General features: G+C 51.0%; 1 protein-coding gene and 1 long non-coding RNA gene across 2 annotated transcripts; one reads left to right on the plus strand and one right to left on the minus strand.

The window, feature by feature from the left end:
• Nucleotides 1-4,249: 4,249 nt before the first annotated feature.
• LOC120397284 (serine/threonine-protein kinase SBK2-like) lies at nt 4,250-16,603 on the minus strand. Its single transcript, XM_039522980.1, has 4 exons — nt 16,496-16,603; nt 6,197-6,371; nt 5,576-5,778; nt 4,250-5,174 (listed from the first exon to the last, which is right to left on the minus strand). The coding sequence occupies exons 1-4, from the start codon at nt 16,601-16,603 to the stop codon at nt 4,605-4,607; spliced, it is 1,056 nt and encodes a 351-aa protein (XP_039378914.1). The 3' UTR covers nt 4,250-4,604.
• Nucleotides 16,604-20,554: 3,951 nt separating this feature from the next.
• On the plus strand, nt 20,555-21,430 carry LOC120399352. The gene is made up of 2 exons (XR_005595104.1): nt 20,555-20,688; nt 21,388-21,430. It is a non-coding gene; the product is annotated as an uncharacterized LOC120399352 (long non-coding RNA).
• Nucleotides 21,431-22,056: the final 626 nt, after the last annotated feature.

Below are 22,056 nucleotides of genomic sequence, written 5' to 3' on the forward strand. Positions count from 1 at the left end.
ATTGGCGGCTCATAGTCATCCTGTGATCAACCAATACTCCAAGGTCCTTCTCTTCCTCTGTTACTTCCAACTGATGCGTCCCCAATTTATAACTAAAATTCTTGTTATTACTCCCTAAATGCATGAGCTTGCACTTTTCACTATTAAATTTCATCCTATTACTATTACTCCAGTTTACAAAGTCATCCAGATCTTCCTGTATGGTATCCCAGTCCTTCTCTGTGTTAGCAATACCTCCTAGCTTTCCGTCATCCGCAAACTTTATTAGCACATTCCCACTTTTTGTGCCAAGGTCAGTAATAAAAAGATTAAATAAGATTGGTCCCAAAACCGATCCCTGACGAACTCCACTAGTAACCTCCTTCCAGCCTGACAAGTCACCTTTCAGTACAACCCGTTGTAGTCTCCCTTTTAACCAGTTCCTTATCCACCTTTCAATTTTCATATTGATCTCCATCTTTTCCAATTTAGCTAATAATTCCCCATGTGGAACCGTGTCAAATGCTATGCCTCCTCCCATGGTGATCAACAACAGAGGGAGACTATGCAGCCTCACGAAATCCCTGCCCCACCCTGGGAAAAGGTCAAAACAGACCTGTTCACTTTTAATGAAAGGAACTACATGGTCACAGTAGGTCACTGCTCCAACTTTCTATGAGGTGGATTATCTGGACGACATTCAGGCAAGAACTGTGATCAGTTTATATGAGGTAGTTACAGACTCAGGACAGAAGTGGTGATGAAACTGAAGACAACTGTGGAGTAGCGGCAGACATTTGGCACACGCAGACAGATAGGCCCAGGGCCAGGACCTGGAGAACATAGAAAGAGCCTCTGCCATCAGCTGGTCTGATTTACGACAGTCAGAAACTAGGTATATGAGCAACACAGGACCAACAGGACAGCACCCAACAGTAAGAGCAGACCAGCAACAGTGTGGAAGTAAGTGTCCTACAAACAGCAATAACACAAATGACAAGTGGGAGGCTGGTTTGAAGACCAGCACACTTGAAGGACTATGAGGCTTAGCAGGCTACAATGGAATGGTGAAGGTCACATACCTAGAGTGTGCTATGTACTAGTAACTGCTGGTCCTAGCAAGTCAGCAAATTCTTGCACATTGCACAAAGACAAAACAATATCAACAATTATTAAAAGGAAAGATATAGCAACCTGTAACAAAGTTGGAGACCGGTTGCAGGAGGGAGCAGAAAGTCATTCTTTGCACATGGCTAGAAAGCTATGTCTTTGCAGCATCTCTGTAAATAGTTCTCTTAAAAAAAACAATAACCCAGTTTAGTTTTGCAATCATGAAGTCCTTTCATGTTGTTACTCAGCCCACAGTACATAATACAGAAGAAACCAAGAGATGGAGAATTCACTGCATTCTTAATAGCGTGGTCAAATGGTTAATTACCCTCACTAGTAAAACACAAAATGTGCTTCATTTCCCGTTTGAATTTGTCTGGCTTCAGCTTCCAGACATTTGTTCTTATTTTATCTTTCTCTGTTAGATTAAAGAGCCCATTAGTACCCTGTTTTTTCTCCCTGTGGTAGGGTGTACCAACCCCCCACTGGGCCACCGGGATTGGACCAATCAGTGTGGACCCAGGAGACCATACCCCCTGACCCCAGCTGCAAACGCTCCAGGTAGAAGGGATGGATAAAAGAAGACAACTCAGCTCAGTCTGGGCTGGCTGAGGAGGAGGAAGGACATGTGCTGCGGGCTCCTATAGAGGTGCCTGCAACTCTCCAAGCAGTGGGTCACCGAGCTGCTGCCAGCCAGGGAGATGTCCGAGATGCACCTTGTGGTAGGAAGTGATCGTTGGAATGTAGTAGAAGCTGACACTTAAACCCTTAACAGGGAATTTTCCTGCTTTGTAGGAACCTGGTGGAGAAGGATGGGCCTGGGTTCCCCTACCCCCCACCACTTTGCCACTAGGTGTGGCCACTGTTTGTTTGCTCTGCCCCACCCGGGGGATACAGACAGACTGATTGTTCTGCCCTGTGGGGGCTGAGGACTGATGGTTTGCTTGACCGGGCTGGGGTCCTGAGCCCTACTTCTTGCAATTACCTGATCCCACAGGGACTCCCAACGACTGTGTGCTGGGGTGTACCAACCCCGCACTGGGCCAATGGGGGCAGCCCCACTTCACACGCAGGTTTCTCCAGGACACTCCCCACAGAGGTAGTTATACACTATAATCAAATCATCTCCTGATATCCTTTTTGATAAATGAAACAGATTGAGCTTAGATTTAAGTCTTCCCCTCTAAGACATTTTCTCCAGTCCTTGAATCATTTCTGTGGCTCTCTTCTGCACCTTCTCCAATTTTTCAACATGCTTTTAAAATATAGACTCCAGGACTGTATGCTTTATTTCAGTATTGATCTCACCAATAATGCCAGGTACAGAGGTAAAAATCATCTCCCTACCCCTTCTCCTTCCCCTATGAGACACCCTACACCAGAGGCCCCTTTTCAAAATGTGGTTCCTGTACACTAAGCCTGGGGTTTTCAGAGTAGTCTCAGTGCCTAGATCGCATAGCGTTAGTGGGAGCTGGGTGCTGAGTGCACTTGGGCCCCCTCTGAAAATACCACCTTCCACTTGGAGCTCTGACTTAACCAGTTTAACTCTGCCCCAGCATCCAACACTGCCGTGCTGCCAACTTTCAGCATGTCATGGGATTATAGGACAATCTCGGCTTCCAAAACAAACTCTGTTTCTCACTCTTGGGGTGGGGAGAAAAGCTAGCAAACAAGGCCCTCTAAAGGCTCCAACCCCAAAAGGCCCCACATGGATTATTGTGTAAAATCTCATGATTTTGAAGCCAGCCTCTGTATGTTGGGGCCTGATCCTGGTGTGGGGCTGGTGACATAATACTGAGCTCTCTCCACACTGACTGTGACTATGGGATGGGAAAGGCCTAATGGCGCTCGTACAGATACTGAGCTACTCATACTGCAGGGTTTGACCCCTACTCTGGTTAGCGAAGCCGATCCCTGCCAACATTATATCTCAGTGACACCTACGCTAATGGCATGCCTGAGACTGCCAAGTGCCCCGCATTGCACGTGGTGCTCTGCCCCCATCTTGTCATGCCTGCTTCATTCTCACCTACCCACTGTGAGCAAGCACCCCCCTGCACTGACTGTCCCAGCCAGTGCTAAAGGGCTACAATAGTAACGAAAGCCTTAATGATCATTGTTCCAACACTGGGCAGGTAATGGTGGTTGAGGGTTTGTACAAAGCCAACCCTGGAGACTCCCACTGTAACAACCACCCTACCAGCCCATTATCAAACACACAGCAAAGGGGAAGAAACAGTGATAGCACTGGGAAGGAACACACTCCCTCTGGCTCCCATTGGAACAATCCCCTTAGCCCTTTCCCATTGGCTGGAGAGGCTTTTCTAGGGGAAGCACCTGCCAGGCAATCTGTTTGGCTGGTATTACCTGTCCATTTGGGAACAGGAGCAGAGATGGGCTGGAGTGGCTGTGGTGGTTGTTGCTGGAGTCTGACCTTGGTCCATTTAAGACAGAATGAAACAAACTGGCCCAGGAGAGGTGAGAGAATTTTGTGTGTGTGACTGACTCTCGCTGGTAGGTCACTGCTGGAAATCCCAGACCCAGCTCATGCTCTAAGCAGCCACAGCCAGGCCTGGCTGCCTCTCTGCTCACAGTTTCCCAGCCCTGCTGCAAGGGGTCTTGGCAGCTGAGCTGGACACTTATTAGATAGAGACAGAGAGCGAGAGACAGGGCACTACAGAACTACATCTCCCAACACCAAGTCCCCAGCTACCCACTTCCAGCAAGACCTGGCACCCATCCCACGACAACCACATTCTAGCCCCTCAGCCCCCCCGCAACTCCTTCCCGCCCCCAATACCCATCTACCCGCTTCCTGCCAGACCTAGAACCTATCCTCTAGCTGCCTCCTTCCAGCCCCTTAGCTCCCCAGCACCTGTCCCCCAGCTACGCACTGGCACGCTGCAGTGGACCCTGGGCAGAGCCCCCAAGCAGGGAGGGAGCCCGTTGTAACCCGTTCTCACACACTATACGGGCCCCTGCTTGGAGATTTTATTACAAGTGAAAAAGAGCCACAGATGGGAATTTATTGATGAATAAATCTCTATTTCTGTAATAATGCAATGGCTGCGGTGCACAGAAACTGCTCCAGAGGGATGTGCTCCCCACAGCAATGAGACTTGCCTTTATCAGGGTCGGGGTGTGGTAGCTGGGGGGGGGGGATTGGCTTCCATTGCTGAATCAGTGCCTGGGGGAGAACTGGTGCCTGGAGGGGATCAACACGTGGGCGGGGGGAAGTGGCACCAATTGGGGAATCAGCAGCCAGGGTGGATCTGTACCCAGGGGGATTGGTGTCTGCTGGGGAATCAGTGCCCAGTGGGAACTGGCACCTGTGTGGGATTTGGCAGGATCTGGAGCTCAGTGCTTTGGAACAGATCTTGCCATGGCTGTTATTTTGACAGCCCCTTTCAATGTATTCCTGTCCTGCTGGAGGCACGCTGTAGGGCCTTAGATACTGATCATCCTATAGACAGGCCCCACAAGGGGATGGCCTCCACTCCCCCAAAGGAGGTTCTCTAGGACCCCACAGCCTGCTCCTCACCATGCCAGTTCTCCACTCTCCAGGGACAGTCGACGTAGTGCAGGGCCCCGCTGACAGGGCTACGCTGGGCAGGATCCAGGACCAACAGGCTCCGCAGCATGCGAGTGGCTTCAGCCGTCAGGCGCCTCCAATGGCATGGTAAGTCCTCATCCAGGCCTGACTCCTGCCACAGCATGAAGCCCTCAAAGAAGGGGTCAGCTGGCAGGCTTTGCTCCCAGGGGAAGTAGCCGGTCAGCAGGCAGAAGAGCATCACACCAAAGGCCCAGGCATCCAGGCTGGCATCGATGGGCAGGCCCTGGGCACTGGTGGTGTTGCTTAGCTCTGGAGCAGTGTAGGGGATCACCCCAGCCACCAGCTTGAGCCGGGTGCCCTTGGGCCGAGTGAGCCCAAAGTCGGTCAGCTTGATGCGCCGGCACTCAGGGTCGAAGAGCAGCACGTTCTCGGGCTTGACGTCTCGATACACCAGCCCCCGGCTGTGGATGAACTCCAGGGCACTCACCAGCTGCTTGGCACACTGCTTGGCAGCTGGCTCGGGGATCCCATCCTGGGCAGTGACAAAGAGAGGAGATGTTGCAACCCACAGCACCATGGCAGCCCCGCCAGCCGAACGTGCACCAGCCAGCTTTGCATTCAGGGGAGACTCTGGCACTTCGAATGTTGGAGATGGAGGTTCTCTGGGTACAGTCATTCCCCCCAACCTGGGGCTGGAGAGGAGATGGTGCCCCTAGTGGGGCAATGCCCATTCCCTGGGCAGGGCCCATTCCCTGCCCCCCTCAGCCAGCCAGTCCCACAAGCTGGGGCTGGATCAGAGCTAGTGCCCCCTAATGGGGAAAGCACCATCCTGACACCCCCTAAGCCAGCTAGTTTCCCACAGATTGGCCAGATGGGTACTAGTGCCTCCTACAGGAGAAGGCCCCATATCTCATTCCCTTTCCTGGCACTCACCCGTGGTTTGATGATGGAGATGAGGTCTCTGTGCAGTGCTGGCTCGTAGAGAAAGCCGTAGTGCTGGCTGGACTCAATGGCAATGCCAAACATGCCAATAATGGCAGGGTGGGTGGCGAGGGAGAGCGCCACGCAGTACTCGTACAGGAAGGTGTGCAGCTTGGTGTGAGCTTTGGGCAGCAGCTTGAGAGCCATGGGGGTCCCTGAGGATGCGGGAGAGAGGTTAAGCTCCCCTTGAAAAGCTGCTCACACCATGGCCAGACAGGCAGGGCATTGGGCAGCCATGGGGCATGGAACCATGGAACTCACTGCCACAGGGGATCTCCAGCCAGATCCTGAGGGCAGGTGTTCACTGTAGGAGCTGGTTAAGAGGAATGGCCATTCTGAGAGTGGGCCCAGCCAGCTGCACGCTGGGTGGGTAGGGTCTGACCTGGGGCAGCAGGGGGTGGGTGATACCAGACTAGATGGACCCATTTGGTCTGATCTGGAGCAGTGAGAGGGAGGGATTCCAGGTTAGATGGGACCATTGGCCTGACCCAGGGCAGTAGGAGAGAGGAGCTGAGGGTCGGAGAGAGCAGAGGTGGGGAGGGGTGCAGGTCCAAGGTGAGGGCAGCTCCTTACCTCTCTGCCTGTGTGTCACCAGCACCACATGGCCATACTTGCCCCTGCCCAGCTCCCGGATGACCTGGTAGTGCTCAGCCACCTCGGTGCGCACCAGGCTCTGGGCCGTGATTTCCAGCATCTCGTCCAGCACGGCCAATGCTGCTGCTCCTGGGCACTGGGCCATCACTGAGTCCTGCAGAGACACCGCAGGCTGAGCCACGGCAGCTCCCACTGGCCAGAGAGAGCCAGACCTGGCACCTTATACACCACTCCGTCCCTAGGTGCTCTACGGGAGCCTGGGGCCTGCTGGGAGTGGTGCCTAGCCCGGCACCCAGGTGATGGTGCCCTGGCTGCTCAGCAGCCTTCTGCACTGCAGGCACAAAGTGACAGGCGAGGGGAGAACTGGCTTGGTGACCTGATCCCCCTTTGTTTGTCCTGGGCGAGGGGCTGGTTAGCACTGGGTGGAATGGGCACTGTCCAGAGGGAACCCAGCTGAGACTCCCATTCATCTCATACAGGCCAAGGAGATGTTGCCTCCGATGGGAGGAGGGACTGCTGCCAGGAACAGCCCTCCCAAGCCTCTCCAACCCAGCTCTGTGAGTGGAGGGCAGGATCAGTGGAGGTGCCATCACCGCTGCACATGGCAAGAGGCTTAAATGTGCCAGCCTCATTCTCCATCCCAGGTGTGGGGTCCCTCTGGCTCAGAATAAGGCTTGGAGCTGGGTTAGAGCCCTTCCAGCAGCCCTTCTAGCTGCTTCTGGAGAGACCCCACCTAATGGGGGAGTGGACAGATTATCCCATGGACAGGGCGCTCACTGTGTTCTGTGTTCAGAACCCACCAAACCCCCACCAGAGCAGCGGTGTGTAGATGTGGCTAGGCCTTGCATGCTGTGTATAGTATTTGGGGAAAATCCCCCAAACCCTGCCCAGGTGGATCCTTCCTATTGCAGATGCTGTGTAAGAGCCAAAGGCACAGCAGCCCTACACAGTGCCTCTCATGTGCTGCTAGCCCATGCGCTGCAGGGATCCTGCCAGAGGCACAGTGGCTAAAGGGGTGAGGCCTGACTCTTCAGCACACCTGAGAGATCTGTAAAGCCTGGCACTGCACAGCCTCTGGCTGTGAGGAATGGCCACCTGCCCTGACATGTCTCCTGAGGCGTCCACACTTGGATCCAGTGACTGCTCCCTTTCTGCTCAGGACACACTCAGGGGTGCCTGGGACTAATGCTGGGGGAAGAAGTGCTTTTTTTTTTTTTTGGTTCATTGACAATTTCAAGCTCAAAAATCAAAACATTTAAATTTGTGCAGTTGTTTTTTTCAAAACAAAACTCTGTGAAACTGACGAATTCTCAAAATGTTTCAATGTTACTGAATCTGCATTTTTTGCTGAAAAAAATTTTGGTACAAAAATGTCCCCCAGCTTTCCTGGGGACTCTGGCTGGGCATGGCAGCACCAAAAATTCCTTGGCAGCCAGCCCCACCTGTGCACTGAACAGAGCACCCTCCTGCCCAGCTGGGAAGGTTGTGGCACCACCCTGACCTGCAGCTCCATACTTGTCCCTCCCTGCCAGCTGTGCCATTCAAGGTGTCTGGTGCCTCCAGGCTTGGAGCGGGCAGAGCCCTCTCAGAAGCACTGCACTTTCCTTCTGACTCTGACCCCTGAAGCCTGAGCGTCTCAGACCCATTTTACAGGGAGTGGCGGGGGTGGGGTGGAGCAATACCCAACTCATGATACCCTCCCACTCCCAGAGACCAGGAATTGATCCCTTCTGATTGGGGGTGCCCTCACCTGGTACTGGTTAGCCCTGGCCAGGCCCTACTGGGGGGCCCTAGTGGTAACACTGGGCAGCACAGGTTCCAGAGAGCCATAGAGTCTGTCCATGTCCAGCTGCCTCTTTTCAGTCATGGCAGCTAAGCTCTGGTTCTGCTCTACCCTAGGGCCTCTACCCCGTCTATCTGTCCCATGCTGTCACCCTGAGCTTCACTGGTTTCTGCCAGCCTGATGCCAGCAGCCAGGGCAAACCACACTGGGTGGATGGAGTCATTCTGGATTTACAGTGGTGGGAATCAGGGCAGAGCCCAGCCCCTCGAGTCCATTGAACCCAAACTCTCAACTGATTATTTCTGACTTGTGTGATCTGAAGTTTGGATGTCATTGTATAGTGATTAGATGCCTTGCACCAAGCTATCATCTAATCTATCCCGTGTCAAATGACATCAGAGGGTTAACTGATGCATTCACTCTCATGCCAAGTTTTCCAGAGACCTGGACACACAGCTGGTTCTGGGCACATTGGGTGTAGAGCTCTGTGCGACTCTACCCTCTTTCTCCCTCCCCAGCTCCAAGTCCTCTCTCAGGAACTGGTGCAGTGCCATGGGACCCGAATCTGCCCTATGCTGTTTGTGGCAATTGTCTCTAGGCTCTGCTTTCCTGCCAGGCCCCTGGCTCTGCTCCTGCTCCACCCTGGGATTTCAGTGCTTCTAAGCTGCTCACCATTCACGATGCTCTGGGGGCAGGATCCAGTTCCTCTGCCCCCCACAACCCGGCCCAGTGCAGACTCTGGTCTCTATAATGACCCCCCCCAGTCACAGCACCTCAGTGGGCAAAGATCCTGAGCCAGCAGCACAGACCATCCTCTATAGCTCAAGCTAACAAGGTCCCAGCCTTAGGTAGCAGCACTAGTCACCTGGCTGGACTGTGGTACACACTGGACTGGTAGATCAGAGCCCCTTGCCCCAAGTGTCTAAGCCAGACACAAGAGATCAGAGCCCCACGGCCTGCTGGGACCTTTGCCCTGAAAAACTCTGACTCTATTGAGTGAGGGGCAGCATGCTGCTATACAGGCAGGTGCAGCGTTGGGAGAATGAGCAAGAATAACAGGTCTGTAGCCTTTTCCCTTGGGTTTACAGCGCTTCATCTAAATCAGAAGCCAAAGCTTGTGCCTCCTCCATGCTCCCCGCACCCTCTGCTGTTGCTAAATTACACCAGAGCTCTGGAATCTAGTGATTTAGCCATGAAATTGCTAGAGCTGGGGAAAGCTCTAAGGGCCAGATTTGCACAAGAGCTCAGGGCCAGATGTGATGGGGCTCAGCATCCCCAGCTGGGGCTAGCTTCTCAGTGAGCACAGCTAAGAGCATCTCTGGAAACCTGCCCCCAGTCAGGGGTGCAAAAAAATCACACCCTTCCTACCCCTCCCCCCTCATTTACCCAGAATTGACAGAAGCAGCCAGGACCCCCAGAACCCACCAAACCCTGTTGTATGGGCTGGGGCTCAGCATTGCTTGCTCTCAGGATCAGCTGCAGCCCTTGCCCAGGTGAGGAGTCCTCACTGACAGGTGTGAGCCCATTGGTGAGGATGGGCACAGGGGCTGGGTTCAGAGTGTAGGAATTAAAATGATTATGATCATCTCAGGAAAATGGATCCACCAGGGAACATGTCACTGTCACTGGGGAGACTCAAGCCTGTGTGCACGGGAATGTCTTTACCAAAGGAAGTTCAGGTTACACACACACCTTAAGGGTTTGTGGGATTGGGCCCTTACTGCCTCAGGGACAGGGCCTGCAGCATCAGGCCTGTAGCTTGCCCAGCCTCTACCAGAGCAGTTCTCCTCCAGAGTTGCTGGGCCTGCCTCTGGCGGTTCTCCTGTCATCAGCTCTAGAGGGGCAGCACCACTCTTGCCTGGTGTCACAGGGTTAGGGTTTAGCCTAGTGCTCTTTGCCTTGGTGAGGGGTGAGTAGAACCAGAGCCAGGTTGCAGCTGGCAGCCTCCCAACATGGCTCTGTGCACTCTGATGTGGGTCTGTGCCAGGCGCTGAGCAGGTAACACTGTTACCCTCTGTGGCACCTGCCACGCCAGCAAGCACAAGCTGCAATTTGCAGAGCACATGGTGCAACAACTAGAGCTGAGGATGAGGACCCCAGAGCCCCTAGCCAGGGCTTATCTCCCCTCAGCTGAGCTGGAATTGGGGAAAGGCTAGATCTTTTATGAATCCATCCCTTCTCCCCATTCCCCCTCTGGGCTGTATCCCAACCCCCCTGGAGACACTGCTGCCAGTTGTCAGCACAGGAGACCCTCCTCCCCCTGAATATTCTCCAGTTTACAGCAGCACTTGCTGCACGGAGCCCTGAGCTGCTGGGGTTGACAATGAGGACCTGACCCTACAGCAGGACCCTACCCATTTGCCTGCTGATCCTTACATGCAGGCCTTTTGGGGGGAGCAGGTGAAAGCTGATTGCCTGGGCAGCACAGCCTGAGCCCGCATCACCGCAGCTACCCCTCAGAGTCCAGCTAACCTTACCCACCCCTTGTGCTGAGGGGAGGAATTCTTCCCCAAACACCATCCTGGAGAAGCACTACATCACCCATATTCCTGGTGCACCCACCTCCCACACAAGAGATGGCACTGCCCCTTTGCTTCTCCCTGCCCTGTGCATGCCTCTGTCTGCTTTCCCCATAGCCTGGCAGGTCACCTGCCCTTTCCTGCTCATACACTGCGTCGCTCTCTTTTCAGCTGATCACTAGCGATGCTATTATTATCGCTAATACAGCTAATGCTTACATGGAAGGCTGTGTGATTAGAGCACCAGGGCTGGGAGTCAGGGCTCCTATTCCCAGCTTTGGGAGAGGAGTGTGATCTAGTGGGTTAGAACAGGGTGATAGGGAGCCACACTCCTGGGATCTAGCCCACCTCTCTTCCTTGGGCAGGTTAGGAGTTGAGGTAGTACATGAGGATGGGAGATGGTCTGGCTGTGTTGTCCTTGGAACTGTATTAAATGCAATAACTGCATAGACAGCTGCAATTCAGCTCCTTCCTGAACAAAAAATAGGCGCTGTAGGATGAACGATTATTATTGGTTACTGTTAGTTACTGTAGGTCCTGAGTACATCCCACACTCCATGCACCTACAGATCTGTCCGCCTCTGACTTTTTTGGAGAGCAGTACCAGGTCTACGGTGGCACCAATGGCACCATTGTGCTAGGCCCACATGCTGAAGGGACCCATTATGGTTGCCAGGCAAGAGCACCGGAAGCTCCCTAGAAATGGAGGAGACCACCCCTGCCCAGACTGTGGCCCCATCCCCCTGCTCCACCCCTTTCCCTGTGGCCCTGCCCGTGCTCCACCCCCACTTAGCCCTGAGGCCCTGCCCCTGCTTGGCCTCTTCCCCCCAAGGCCCTGCCCACTGCTCTTTCCTCTCCGCCCCCCCGTTGCTCACCCTTACGGCAGGAAAAATGTGGGAGGGCTAAAAGTGAGGGGCCATGGCCCCCTGCCCCACCCCCATTCTAGTGCCCCTGTTGCCAAGTGTCCGTTTTTCACCAGGAAAGTCCAGTCAAAAAGCAGACCTGGCAATGTCTGGTCAGTACTGCTGATCAGACACTAAAAATCTGACTACGGGCAGGTCTACACTAAGAGCGGGGGTCGAACTAGGGTACGCAAGTTCAGCTACGTGAATAGCGTAGCTGAATTCGAAGTACCCTAGTTCGAACTACTCACCCATCCAGACGCCGCAGAATCGAAGTCCGCGGCTCCAAGGTCGACTCCGCCACCGCCTTTTGCAGTGGTGGAGTACCGGAGTCGACCCCGGCGCTTCCGGAGTTCGAACTATCGCGTCCAGATTAGACGCGATAGTTCGAACTCCGAGAAGTCGAACTCACCGCGTCGACCTGGCTGGTAAGTGTAGACTAGCCCTACAGGAGTAACTGCAATCAGCCTCCCCGCCAGGAGGGCAGGAAGAGCAGTTGCTGTTGCCTGAAGTAGCTGCAGCTCAGCTGGAGAAAGAGAGAACTGGCTCCTGAAGACCCAGCTCCAGCAGAGAGAGGTAGGTACAGGTTCCACAGCACCCAGGGGAGGATCCTGTCCACTCCCCTCCTGTTCCATTGTGCTTGTCCCCAGCCCCTGCCTTGCTCCAGGGACCGACCTCCCCTCCTGTCTTTTACAATCGTTCACCAGGGGGGTCCACACATGTTCGGCGCCGGGCCCATCTGGAGAGCACTAGCTGGTGCAGCAGTGGTTGGGAAGAAGAGGGAGGATATAAAATGCAAGCCAAGGTCACTCCAGGAAAATCCCCCATTCTTAGAAAATGCTCCTGAGAATCTGTGCATAGGAGAGAGCCATGGGGATACAAAGTCTCAGCCAGTACCCTCACCCCACAGTTATCGCCAGAGGAATCTACTCCTGGGTAGGTAACATTGTCCTTGTGCTTTTACTAGGCTGATTGCCACATGAGTGTCAAAAAAGGGGCACTCCATGCATCCCAGGAGCCAAAGTTAGACAGAGCCATGTAATGATCTCACTGAGACAGAATTATGTAACCATACGTTCATAGAGCCATAGATTTTAAAGCCAGAAGGGTCCATGTAGTCTAACCTCCTATGTATCACAGGCCATAGAATTTCACACTTTCACACAGTTACCTGTGTATCAAGCTCTATAACTTGTCTGGCTAAAACATATCTTCCAGGGAGACAAGGTGAGTGAGGTAATATCTTTTATTGGACCAACTTCCGAGAGACAAGTTTTCGAGGCACAAAAAGATCTTCTTCAGGTCTGGGAAAGGTACTCTGTCTAGATCTACACTTAAAATGCTACAGCTACACAGCTGCAGCACTGCAGCCACACCACTGTAGTGCTTCAGTATAGACGCTACCTATGCCAATGGGAGGGGTTCTCCCATCAACATAAGTAGTCCACCTCCCCAAGAGGTGGTAGCTAGGTCAAAGGATGAATTTTTCTGTCAGCCTAGTGTGGTCTACAACGAGAGTTAGGTTGGTTTAACTACACTGCCGTGGGGTGTGGCTTTTCACCCCTATGCAACATAGTTAAGACAACCTAATGTTATGGTGTAGACCAGGCCTCAGAGTGTTACAGCTATATACAAAGTGGAACAAATTCAAGATGAAGGGGCCCATTAAACACTCCTGCAGTCATATGACAAAAAAGGGGAGGGGCATAAATCCAGTGTTGTAATGAGCCATAAATCCAGTGTCTTTATTAAAACCATGATTTTTAGTGTCTAACAAAGTTATGAATTTAAGTTCCCAGGCTCATCTTGTGAAGGTGTTGTGCAGGTTTCCTTTAAGGACGAGGACCAAGAGATCAGATATGGAGTGATCCTTTTGTGAAAAGTGTTCACCCACAGGTGATATGGTGTGTTTGCCTTTTATCATCCAGAAATGTGTACAGTCTTAATCTAAAGACTTCAAGAGATGGACAATCCACCACTTCCCTTTTTTTGTTCCGTTCAATAGTGAATCACCCTCACTGTTAAAAATTTGTGTCTTATTTCCAGTTTGAATTTGTCTGACTTCAGCTTCCAGGAGCTGGTTCTTGTGATGTCTTTCTATGCTAGATTAACAAGTCCTTTAGTATCCTATATTTTTTCTCCATGGAGGTGTTTGTACACTGTAATCAACTCACTTCTTGGTCTTCCTTTTGATAAATTAAACAGATTGGGCTCTTTAAGTCTTTCACTCGAAGGGCTTGTCTACACTTAAAACAGTACAGCAGCACAGCTGTGCCACTGCAGCTGCACAGCTGTAGACACTACCAAAGCTGACAGGAGGGGTTCCCCCATTAGCATATATAATCCACCTCCCTGAGAGGCAACAGCTAGGTTGAGAGAAGATTTCTTCCATTGACCTAGCACTGTCTATTAAGGGACTTAGGTCATCTTAACAATGCCACTCAGCGGTGTGGATTTTTCAGACCAACGTAGTTAAACCAATCTAATTTTCTAGTGTAGAGGAGGCCTAAGGCATCTTCTCCAATCCACAAATCATTTTTTGTGGCTCTTTTACCCTCTCCAGTTTTTCAACATCCTAATTAAAATGTTGAAACCAGAACTGGATGCAGTATTCCTGTATTGGTCTCACCAATGCCAGATACAGATCACCTCCCTATTCCTACACTCTACTGCCTTATTTATACATCCAAGGATTTCATTAGCCCTTTCTCCCACAGCATTGCATTGGGAGCTCATGCTAAATTACTTGTCCATTATGATCCCCTAAATCATTTTAAGAGTCACTGCTTTTCAGGATACACTCCCCAATTCTGTAGGCATGGCCTGCATTCCTTGTTCCTAGGGGTATAACTTTGCATTTGGCTGTATTAAAATGGAGCTGAGTGAATAATTGATTTTGGGGTTTAGGACCCAAACTATAAAAATCTAAAAAATAATTATCTGTTCAGTTTGAACCAAAACTGAGGGGGTTTTAGTTTTTCCCATCAAAACAAAAAAAAAAGGGGGGGTCAGTTTTGTTTAAACCAAACATTTCTTTTGAATACAAATTTTTTTTTTCATTTTTTCATTTTGTTATGGATCATTTTTAGATGTGTTTCACCCTTTTTGGTGTTTTGTTTTTTAAATAGCTAAATTTAAAACAAAACACTGTTTCAAAATGAATCAAAATGAAACATTTTCTTTTCTGGCCAAAACTACTCACCAACTTCAACCTAAATTCACAACTAGTTTTGATGCCCCCAAAATGCATTTTTTGTGGTGACTGTACCACTCACCAAAATTGTTTTGCCGAACTCTATATTTTAAAACATTTTGTTTGAATTGGCCCAATTTATCAAGTGATCCAAACTGCGCTGTATCGCTGCCCTGTGCTTGTCTTTATTTATCACTCTGCCAATCCTTGTATCACTCACAAATTTTATTAGCACTGATTTTATATTTACCTCCAGAGATTGATAAAAATATTGAATAGCGTCGGGCCTAGTACTAATTTCTGTGGAACCCTTCTAGAAACACCCCCATTCCATGATGGTTCCCCACTGATAACTATTCATACAAATTCAACATGACATTGATACAAATTCAATATGGCACACATTAAATGGATTAAAAACTGGCTAACTGATATGTCTCAAAAAGTAATACTAAAGGGGGAGTCATTATTGAGAGGGTCATTTGCAGTGAGATCCTGTAAGGATCAGTTCTTGACCCTACGCTATTTAACATTTTTATCAGTGACCTACAAGCAATCTTCAAAGTATTACTGATAAAGCTTGCAGATGACACAAAGATTGGGGGATCGGTAAATGAAAAGACAGGTCACTGATACAGAGCTATCTGAATCGCTTGGTAAGCTGGGTACAAGCAAACAGTAAGTGTTTTAATATGGCCAGATGTAAAGTCATACATCTAGAAACGAAGAATGTAGGCTATACTTACAGGATGGGGGACTCTATCCTGGGAAACAGTGACTCTGAAAACAACTTAGGGATCATGGTGGATAATCAACTAAACATGAGCTTCCAGTGCAATACTGTGCTCTAAGGGCTAATTCAGTCCTTGGCTGTGTAAACAAGGGAATCTAGAGCAGAGTAGAGAGGTTATATTACTTCTGTGTTTGGCACAGGTCTGACCGCTACTGGGCTACCATTTCCAGTTCTGGTGTCCACAGTTCAAGAAGTATGTTGATTAGAATACCTGCCTTACAGTGATATACTTAAAGAACTCAGTCTATTTAGTTTATCAAAGAGAAAATTAGCGGTGACTTGATTATAGGCTGTAAGTACCTACATGGGGAACTATTTGATAATGAGTTCTTCAATTTAGCTGACAAAGGCATAAAACGATCCAATGACTGGAAGCTGAAGCTAGACAAATTCAGACTCAAAATAAGATGTACTTTTTTTAACAATGAGGGTAGTTAACCACTGTAACAATTTAACAAGGGTCATGGTGGATTCTCCAACACTAGCAATTTTAAAATCAAGATTGAAAGATTTTTTCAAAGATATGCTCTAGTTCAAACAGGAACTAATTCAGGGAAGTTCTAGGGGGAATCAGACTAGATGAACACAGTGGTCTCTTCTGGCCTAATAATCTATCTTCGGCTTTTTAAAATCAGTCAGCGAACCAGTTCTTAATCTCCATGGGCAGAACCATGTAATAATCTCACTGGGACAAAGCTGTGTAACATTTTCACCCAGACCGAGCTGTATAACAATCTCACCGGACAAAACTACGTAACAATCTTACCGGACAAACCCATCTAACAATCTCTCCAGGATAGAACTGTGAAACAATTTCACCAGGACAAAGCTGTTAAATTATCTCACCAGGCAGAACTGCATAATGATCTCACCGGATAAAGCCACGTAACAATCTCACCATTGATCAGATGGCACTGGTTGCCAGATGTCTGGAACTGCTGGGCTCCATGTTGTGCAGTGCATTATCCCTGCTTTCTGGCGCTGGTTTTGGGGATACCTAGTCATGCCTCTTTGTGTGCCTATCCTTTGTCTTTGACAGTGACTGGACTGCATGACCCCCACTCCCCCGCCTGCCCCAAGCCTCTCACCTTCTCCAGCAGCACAGTATTGACTGCTGCAGGCTGTCCTGCTTCTCCTGTTGCTGCTGCAGGGCTCAGCTCAGTCTGTGCTGCGCAGCTGGAGGGGCTGTCAGGCATTACGGGGCTAAGCGTGACGCTCCGCCCCCTCCCCATATTTCTGGCCCTGGGGGACTTGCTACTTCTGCTCTGAAGGTGACAGCAGAGGGGAGGTGTCTCATGTATTATCTCTCTGATAGGGCACATGGAAAGGAGGGTGATACAGGGCCTTCTGCCCTCACAGCGCTTGGAATGCGGCTACTGCTGCCCACGGAATCTTAATCCCATGAACCTCAGGGATGCTCTGGGTTGAGAGGGCATCTGCGGTTTGGGGCTCGATCAGTGGAATTGGGGACTGTGCCTTTAAGGCTTGAGCTTTCCTGGCAAGGCGCTGTGAAGCGCTTGTTGTGCACAGCTAGTTGCAAATTGGAACCTGACACAGAATAAAGCAGAGCTCTTACAGGCGCTGTTGTAGTGTGGTAGTATGACCATTTATTATAGAGACAGGAGGGATTCTTCCCTCGCTGTAGTAAATCCACCTCTCCGAGAGGCAGTAGCTAAGTCAATGGAAGAATTCTTTCTGTCACCAAAGTGGTGTCTACACCAGCGCTCAGGTTGGCTTAACTACATCACACAAGGCATGAAATTTTTCTGGGCCCTGAGTGATGTAGTTAAACTGACCTAACTGTGTAGTTAGACCAGGCCTGAGTAATCACTGGACACCACATCAGCTCCCTTCCATATCCTTCTTCAAATCCCCACCCGGCCCTGCCCCCTGCCCTCAGTGATGCTGCAGAGACAGTGATTTTCTGTACATGGTCATTGCTGTGGGACACTGCCCAAGGAAGGGACCTTCTGGAGCCACACCCCCTGTGGAAGAGCACAGCACCACTCTCCAGAACGGCACCATGGCTCCTGAGCAGCAAAAGACCCTTTGGTCACAGTTATCTGCCTTGGGGAGCCCCAGGGGCTGAAAGTGGCAGGGGCCTCGTAACCACAGTGGGGCCCAGTGGGCCCAGCCAATTCACACCGACAGTTGCATCTGCTGGTGCCACAGGGAAGATGGAAACCCCCAATGGCAGCTGCACTGACCTGCCCAGGGGTATACCCCATAGCTGCAGCCAGCTGGCTCCTGTGCAGAGGTTGTCTCCTTGGCCAGGGCTCAGCTGTTTTCTCCTCATCATGGACTTGTAGGAAGAGAGAGAATCTGCTCCCAGTGATGACACTGACCTGACCCAAATCACAGCACTTGACTCTGGGGCAGGGGTCTGTGTTTTGGAGCAGATGGTCAGTGCTGCTTGTGTGCTGTTCAGCTAGTGATTGTGAGGCCTGTGTACGTGCAGCTGTGTCTCTGGCATGGGGTGAGTGCTGTGGCTCTCGCATGGCATTTGAGTGCTCTGCTCCCTGTTCTGCATGACCAGAGCAGCACAGGTGACCTGCCCATGCTCAGCTCTCACTGCCACTGCTCTGGGATCCCTGTGAAGGCAGCGCTGTCTGGGGCAGTCTGTCTCTCACCATGGAGAGCCAGGAGGCCTCTGCAAGCACAAGTGCCCAGGACTCTGGGGCTGCTCTGCTCCAGCACAGGGACTGAGCCCTTCTGTGTGCTGCCCAGAGGGAGGGATATTTCACCAAGGGCCTGGCACTGGGTGCCCTGCCTGATGGGAAGGCAGTGAGGAGAGACTCACCCGGCCTGTTACGGACCCACAATCCCTTGGGGGAACCAGCCTCGTCCCATGCCTCACAGCCAGGTCAGGAAAGCAGAGGGCAAGAGGAGCACAGTCCATCAGGATCAGTGCTTTGCCCCTGCACCTGGGCAAGAGAAGGACTCTGAGTGTTGTGGTTGAGTGACTGATGCAGCAAAGATCCCGTGGCAGCTGGGGCTGATGAGGGCAGTTCCCCCTCCACGTCCCATGCCTGAAGGCTGCCTGGGCCCACCCATGTGATGGGGAAAGGCCTTCAACATGGAAACTGGGGAGCTCCTGTGCTGATGGGACCTGAGCAACCACAGCAAAAGGATGGGGGTCCTGGAGCTGGCTGGCTGGGTGTCTGAGAGCCACATGCTGGGTAGCTGGTAGGGAGGTGCCCTGACAGGGCTGCCTGATTGCATTGTACACAGGCCCTGCCAGCTCCCTAACAACCCAGTCATAATATACACATGGGGAAACAGAGGCACAGAAAGGGTAAGAACAATATGGCTTCTGATTGTGGATGCCTCCATTTTTAAGATGCAGATCAGAGGCCACTGTTGAACACTGGCCTTGGGGCTTGTTCAAAGTCACACAGTGATTAAGGGACAAAGCCAGCAATAGAACCCAAGAGTCCTGACCCCTCCTCTCCTTCCCCTCCCCCCTTGGTGCTCTAACCACTAAACAACCCGCACCTGGAGGTACCTGCTCTAGAGTCACTCTTCACTTTCCATGGCTGTTTGGTCCTTGACCTGGCTGCAAGGGATCCCATTACTGGCTCAGCTACCATAGTGATGCACAAAGAGATGATAGATGGATAGGTAGATTTGTATGGGACTTCAGGTTGCAGGGAAACAGCAAGGACTCTGGGACAGGAGCAGCCGGGATCCAGGCTGGATGGGCTGGGCTGGTGGGGCAGTAATGATGTCAGTGAAGAGCAGGGAGGGGATGTTCACTTGGTGCTTCAAGCCATGCCAGAGGGCACTCCACTCCAGTGTCCATCAGGAGCTCTGTGAGGCCTCTGCACCGGCCCCCAGTGTCATTCACCCCCATTTCCCACATCTTCCTCTTTCCATGGAGCTGCCATTGCACTGTCAGTCAAACTGAGGGGCAGGGCAGCGGGCCAGTGTGTGGCAGCCGGGGCAAAGCTGCTGAATGATATGCATCTCGTATGACATTCATACATGCAGCGGGTTTGTCACGCATTCCCGGAGCTCAGAGGAAACATCATGTGCTGTATTTGGGGGCTGAGGCACTGAGATGCAGGCTGGGAGTTCTAGCCCCTGTTCTTCTATTGACTGCAATCAGCCTTTGTGCACTCCCACAACCTTTATCACCAACTAAGGTCTCACATGTCTACCTGTCCTGTCATGCACCAACTTCACCACTCAGGTAACTGGGAGATTGGATACAGTCAGTACAGGCAGAGCTGGAGATAAAGCCCAGGTTTCTGATATTACAAAGCCAAGTCTCAGGGCTAGTCTACACTTACCAGCCGGGTCGACGCGGTGACTTCTCGGAGTTCAAACTATCGCGTCTAATCAGGACGCGATAGTTCGAACTCCGGAAGCGCTGGGGTCGACTCCGGTACTCCACCACTGCAAAAGGCGGTGGCGGAGTCGACCTTGGAGCCGCGGACTTCGATTCCGCGGCGTCTGGACGGGTGAGTAGTTCGAACTAGGGTACTTCAAATTCAGCTACGCTATTCACGTAGCTGAACTTGCGTACCCTAGTTCGACCCCCGCCCTTAGTGTAGACCTGCCCTCAGCCACTGTGTCATACTGCCTTTCAGAAGGAATGGTCCAAACTATGTACTTAACTACGCTGTCTCTAACCACTAGACCACAATTTGCACCCAGAGCCATGAGCATAGCTCAGGAATCCTAACAGCCAACATTCCTCTGGTGTCTCACAGAGTTGTGTATCCTACTGGCAAAGTGTGTGCTGTGTCTTCCTCTATGGCTGGATAACATCAATTCACCAGCCATTGCTCCTATGCCTGAACTGGAGGTGGTCTATGTGGTAGATCTACAGATCCTGCACTCAAACCCTGCTGATAACTCATGGGCAGGGCAGGATTTATAGTATAGGGGGTTTGTTAGTATCCTTATATTTAGGTTGCCTAAAATTTTCCATTATAAAAGATTCCTTTCTTTGAGGAGCTCTCATAGACTCTGTAGTGGGTTGGTTACCCGTTCCTGCCCTGAGGGGTTTAAAAAGCAGCCTGGCAGGGCTTGAAAGCTGCAGCTCTAAAAGCTGAGCTGATTGGGGAAGTGGCTGCAGCTGGGCCACACCCTAATCAGGCCACAACTGGCCTGTATAAAAAGGCCAGGGAAGCCAGGAGAAAGTGGTCTTTCTCTGCTTGTAGAGAGAGAGAAGGGCCCGGCTGCAGGGCATGAGACACAAAGTACCTGAGTGGAGCAGGGCTGGGGAGCCCCAGTCTGGAAAGCCCCAGGCTGTGGCCTAGCATTAGGCCAAGAGGTACTGGGGATTGCAGGGGGCAGCCCAGGGGTAGGCAAAGGCAGCAGGTCCAAACTGCTTTGCTGATGATGAGTGGCGGATACTGCAGTCTGCCCCAGTGAATGGGGCCTAGATGGAGACTGGGCAGTAGCCAATATTGAGGCAAAGTGGGGATAGTGGGGTGGGGGTTCTCCTGGGAGGGGGAGACCCAGTTAAAGGGGCACTGGGGTTCAGGGAGGGATATGGGGGCCGGTAGCTGGAAGGCAGATCACTGGCCTGTGGAGGGTGCTCTGGGCTGGATTGAGCTAATTCCTGGGATAACCAGCAGGAGGCACCACAGGGGTGAGTCAGGCCCATCTACAGTCTCATAGACTTTAAGGTCAGAAGGGACCATTATGATCATCTAGTCTGACCACCTGCACAATGCAGGCCACAGAATCTCACCCACTCACTCCTGTAACAAACCCCTAACCTATGTCTGAGTTATTAAAGTCCTCAAATTGTGGTTTGAAGACCTCAAGCTGCAGAGAATCCTCAAGCAAGTGCCCCATGTCCGTCCCCCCACTGCTACTGCTGCCTTTTGGTGCTGCTGAGCTTTGATATTCTGCAGCAGAAAAGTCCTTGAGCCACAACATTGCCTCTTCTTTGTTCTGTGAAATTTTGTTGTGTTTGGCTAAGATATAACATGTTAACGATCACCATTTTCCATCTCTTGCTCAGGAAACATAGGCAGCAGCCAAACTCATCTTCTTTCTTATAGCATTCAAAAAGCATTCTAATACTTCTGGGGTTGCTAGGTGGATCCCCTTATGCCACCACTCTAAGTATGAATGAGGTAGTTGTCTATAATGTGCTGCATAGTTTGAACTTCATCACAATCACAATTTAGTGATTCTTTAATTTTCCATTTGTGGAGGAGACATCGACACCTTCTATGGATTGGGGAGGAGATAACAACCTTCATGTGGTCTCCTGTTGCATTTGAAGTACAACAAATGTCATCAAATTGGTGACCAAATGTCCTTTAAGGACCTCCTGGTCAGAAAAGCAACAGCAACCAAAATAATAACTGAACAAGAACATTCTCAAGAGCCAGACATGCAGCTACACTGCAAAAACAGCAGCAGCAACAGATACTGCATCAGGAACAACCGGGAACTGCCACTATATGAGGGTGGAGGTACCCCCAAACAACATCCCAGATCCAGCACTTGGTTCCCACTGCCCAGGATATTCAGCTACCAGCAAATGTACTCAGTTCTGTAGCTTAAGTGCAGCAGTCAATACTGAAGGCTCAGTGTTCAAATCCTGCTGATGATGCATAATAAAGAAGTCATTATAGTTACATTTAATAGAATTTGTGTTTATCTTTGTATGAAAAAGGAACCT

Source organism: Mauremys reevesii, linkage group 2, assembly GCF_016161935.1.
Source record: "Mauremys reevesii isolate NIE-2019 linkage group 2, ASM1616193v1, whole genome shotgun sequence".
Lineage (NCBI taxonomy): Eukaryota > Metazoa > Chordata > Testudines > Geoemydidae > Mauremys > Mauremys reevesii.

Coding starts and splice junctions, on each gene's coding strand:
- LOC120397284 (XM_039522980.1), bottom strand. CDS start 16,603: ATGCCTGACAGCCCCTCCAGCTGCGCAGCACAGACTGAGCTGAGCCCT. Junction 6,372..16,495: donor ATACTGTGCTGCTGGAGAAG/GTGAGAGGCTTG, acceptor GTGTCTCTGCAG/GACTCAGTGATGGCCCAGTG. Junction 5,779..6,196: donor GGTGACACACAGGCAGAGAG/GTAAGGAGCTGC, acceptor CCGCATCCTCAG/GGACCCCCATGGCTCTCAAG.